The sequence below is a fragment of the Orycteropus afer genome, unplaced genomic scaffold, assembly GCF_000298275.1.
Source record: "Orycteropus afer afer isolate SDZICR_OR568_19922 unplaced genomic scaffold, OryAfe1.0 scaffold00083, whole genome shotgun sequence".
Taxonomy (NCBI): domain Eukaryota; kingdom Metazoa; phylum Chordata; class Mammalia; order Tubulidentata; family Orycteropodidae; genus Orycteropus; species Orycteropus afer.
Window position 1 is genome coordinate 5,471,192 of NW_006921670.1, and position 4,322 is coordinate 5,475,513.

The 4,322-nt window shown below is 38.0% G+C and overlaps 1 protein-coding gene across 1 annotated transcript in view; it reads right to left on the bottom strand.

Moving 5' to 3' along the window:
• Window positions 1–955: 955 nt before the first annotated feature.
• Window positions 956–4,322, bottom strand: part of SLC25A17 (solute carrier family 25 member 17) — a 54,653-nt gene continuing 51,286 nt past the window's right edge. The window contains exon 9 of the mRNA XM_007941769.1: window positions 956–1,103. Coding sequence (XP_007939960.1) covers window positions 956–1,103 — 148 coding nt within the window. The remainder of the gene's footprint in view (window positions 1,104–4,322) is intronic.

The window sequence follows — 4,322 nt, forward strand, 5'->3', positions numbered from 1 at the left end:
GAATACTCCCAAAAAGAATAACCTCTATCAGATGTTTAGTCTCAAAATACACAGTTCCCCATCAAGAGTTTATAAAGGGAGAGAATATTCCAGAGCCCAAACAAGGTATCCACCTCCCTTTTTATTTATTATTTTTTCCCCCACCTCCTTTTTTTTGTGACTTATACCATTTGGTTGCAAACTCAAAGTAAGACTTTAATAAAAAGCAACTTTCAAAAATGTCTTTTGTGCAATTTACTGAAGCTTGACTGACTGAGGCTGTAGACACAAAAGCCTCAAATTCTCAAGCCTTTTGTCATCAAAGAGTTGATTCAAAACAAATACTTTTAAAATATGTCGAAGACTAATGAGTAAGTGAAGTTTACAAATGGTTTAGAAGAAAATCATGAGATTAATAATTTTCATTTCCCTACAAAATAAATACCTCATGTGCTAAAGAAGACAATTCTCCTTTAGCAGGAGAGAGAAATCCCAACAAAAATAACTAGTTGTTTTAGTGAGGAAAACACCCACATTTAAGACATATAGAAGTTTATAAGCAGGATTAAATCTTATTAAATCTGTCTGAGAAGCTGGAGAACAGCTCAGGGAAAGAGAACAGCTGGTAAATTTAAATGGAAAAGATTACACATAAGAATAACAGTCCACTCCCCTTAAGAAAACCAATAAATCCCCACAAATGTTCATTTTTAGGTTTTTAGTGTCTTCTTTTGGTGATCATTAGAGTCCAACCTCTCCCACAAATATCCAACCAACCATAATAAAAATTCAGGTGGCAAAAGGCCCAGCTGGCTCTACTTCATGTCTAACCTTAAATGCTTTTCAAGTCAGTGGGGGTATAATTCATGGTGGAAGGAACGAGAGTAGGAGAACTAGTTCTTTCACTCAGTTCTTATTTCAGAAAGAAACTCCATCTTGAGCATCTCTCTGTATGTTTCCAGGTAAGGTGACAGACTCAGCGTTTGCCTGCATTCTTCAGCCCCATCACAGTGAAGGTAGCAGCCGTCAATTTCTCATAAACAAGGAACATGAGAGCAGCAGTGAGGACTGTCTGCAGTAGCTTGGCTTCCAAGCCTTTGTAGAGTCCCATTATTCCAAAACGCCTAAAAGGTAAGAGGGTTGAAAAAAAGGAAAGGTTTTCTTTATAAAAGTCAACTTTTTTTTTTTCTTTCCTATTGTGATTTGGGTGAAGATTTACAGAGTAGATTCACTTTCCATACAGCAGTTCAGACAAACACTTTGTCTCATGACATTGACCACAGTTTACCACAATGCAACAGCTCCCCTCCCACTTCCTCCCCAGTGACCACTTCCCAGTGTCCATCCCTCCATGCACTCCTGCCCCCTGAGCTGTCTCCCTGTGCACAAGCAGCCCTTCTTTCTCCCATGATTGTTCTCTCCAAGGAACGTATCTACCCGAGGTAAATATTCAACTCATATGCTTGTCTTTTGTTTGGTTGGAAGCCACAGGTGGGGGTTCAATTCCAGACCTAAAGGGCAGCTAGGGGCCATAGTCTCAGTGATTCCACCAGGCTCTATCGGACCAGCAAACCTAGTCCCCCTGCTTTACAAAAGTTAACTCTTGTATCAAAGAAAGATGCTACTTTGGCAGCTACTTTGTAAAAGTTTATGCTTAGGACCAAAATAAGCAATGGAGTTTTTAGGTTTCAGCATAGCCTTTGTTGTCAAAGCACTTACCTTTTGAAAGGTAAGAAGATATCCACTGTAAAAGTTTAACACACCCCAAAAAGGAAAGACCCCAACAGAAAATCACTGAGATATATAATAATCAAACTCACCAAAACCAAACACTCAGGTGAGAAGGCAATGGGATGACATAAATAAAACCCTGAAAGAAAAACACTGCCAACCAAGAATCATATACCCAGCAAAATGGTCCCTCAAATATGGTGGTGAAATCAGGACATTTCTAAACAAAAAGACTTTAACAGAACTGAAAAGACAAAGATGACTCCATGGTAATAGTAGGAGACTTTAATATACCACTTTCAATAAAAAATAGAACAACTGGAAAGAAACTCAACAAAGATGCAGAAGAAATAAACAATACAGTCAACCAACTTGGCCTTATATACACTGACAGAGCAGTCCACTCAACAATAGCACAATATACATTCTTTTCCAGAGTACATGGAACATTCTCCAGTATAAACCACGTTAGGCCATAAAGCAAGCCCCAATAAATTCAAAAACACTGAAATACCGTAGAGCCTCTTCTCAGATCACAATGCTATAAAATCAGAAACCAACACTATGAAGACCAATGGAAAAAGAACAAATGCATGGAAACGGAGTAACACCCTCCTTAAAAACCACTGGGTAATGTAAAAATTAAAAAAGGAAATTAAACAATTCCTTTAATCAAATGAGAATGAAAACACAACATACCAAAATCTTTGGGACACAGCAAAAGCAGTGATCAGAGGGCAATTTATAGCAACAGATGCACACATCAAAAAAGAAGAGCCAAAATCAGTACCTTAACTCAACATCTCCAACAATTAGAAAAAGAGCAGTAAAAAAAAGCCTACAGTCACCAGAAGAAAAGAAATAATAAGGATTTGAGCAGAAAGAAATGAAACAGAAAATAGAAAATAATAGGAAAAAAAAAAAAAAATCAACAAGACAGCCTGGTGCTGGTACAATGACAGACAGATAGACTAGTGGAACAGAATCAAGAAACCAGAAACAGATCCATCGATCTATGGTTAGCTGATCTTTGACAAAGGGCTGAAATCCATTCAATGGGGGAAGAGAGAGTCTCTTTAACAAATGGTTCTGACAAAAATGGATACCCTTTTGCAGAAAAATGAAACAAGATCCATACCTCACACCATACACAAAAACAAACTCCAGATGGATCAAAGACTTAAATGTGAAACCTAAAACTGTAAAGTTCATCAAAGAAATAATACAGGCAAACTTAGGGGCCCTAATTTATGGCATAAATAAGACTATCAAGCATAACCCAAAATGCACAAACAGTAGAAGATAAACTAGATGACTGGGACCTTCTAAAAATTAAATTTATATGTGCATTAAAAGACTTCTCCAAAACAGTAAAAGGAGAACCTACAAAATGGGAAAAAATACTCAGCCATAACTTATCTGACATAGGACTTATCTCTAAAATTTGTAGAAAACTCCAACACCTCAACACTAAAAGACAAATAACCCAAATAAAAAATGGGCAGAAGACATGAACAGGCATGTCTTTACCAAAGAAGATATTCAGGCAGCATGAATATGAAGAAATGTTCATTATCACTAGCCATTAGAGAAATCAGATCAGAACAAGAATGAGATACTATCTTGCCCCAGCATTAATAGCAAAGCTCAATAAGACAGAAAATGACAAATGCTGGCGAGGATGTGGAGAGATTAGGTGGGACTGTAAAATGAAATAATCACTATGGAAATCAGTATGGCGATTCCTAAAAAGTTGGAAATAGAAATACCATTTGATCCAGCAATCCCATTACTAGGCATATATCCTAAAGAAGTGAGAGCCAAGACATGAATAGATATATGCACACCCATGTTCACTGCTGCCTCACCTACTTTGGTGATGTTCTCAGAATGGACCATTCCCTGGAGAAGGATATCGTGCTTGGTAAAGTGGAGGGTCAGTGAAAAAGGGGAAGGTCCTCAATGAGATGGACTGACACAGTGGCTACCATGATGGGCTCAGGAATAGCATGGATTGTGAGGTTGGTGCAGGATCGGGCAGTGTTTTGTTCTATTGAACACAGCATCGTTATGAGTTAGAGCTGACTCCACAGCACCTAACAACAACAATGTTCACTGCAGCACTATTCACAATTGCAAAGAGATGGAAATAACCTAAGTGTCCATAAACTGAGGAATGGACAACCAAACTGTGGTACATACACACAATATAATACTATACAACACTAAAGAGTAATGTCAAATCTGTGAAATACCACATAACGTGGATGAACTTGGAGGACATTATGCTGAGTGAAAAAAGATAATCACAGAAGAATAAATATTTTATGAGTTCACTATTGTAAAAAGTCAAAGAAAGGTTTATATATAGAAGGAAACTTTGACTGTGTTACCAGGGATGGGAAGGGAGGGGAGGAAAACTTCCTAGATAGGTTGGGGATGGGAGAGGAAATATATATAGAATCCAAAGATCATTAGTGTTACCATAGGTAGAAGGAAAGGGGAAAAGGGGAACCTTTTGTTTGCGGGGCACTGAGTTGACGCTAATGGTGGTGGAATATTCTGGAAAAGGAACGCAATAATGGTGGCACGACATGGGAAATGCCATCAAC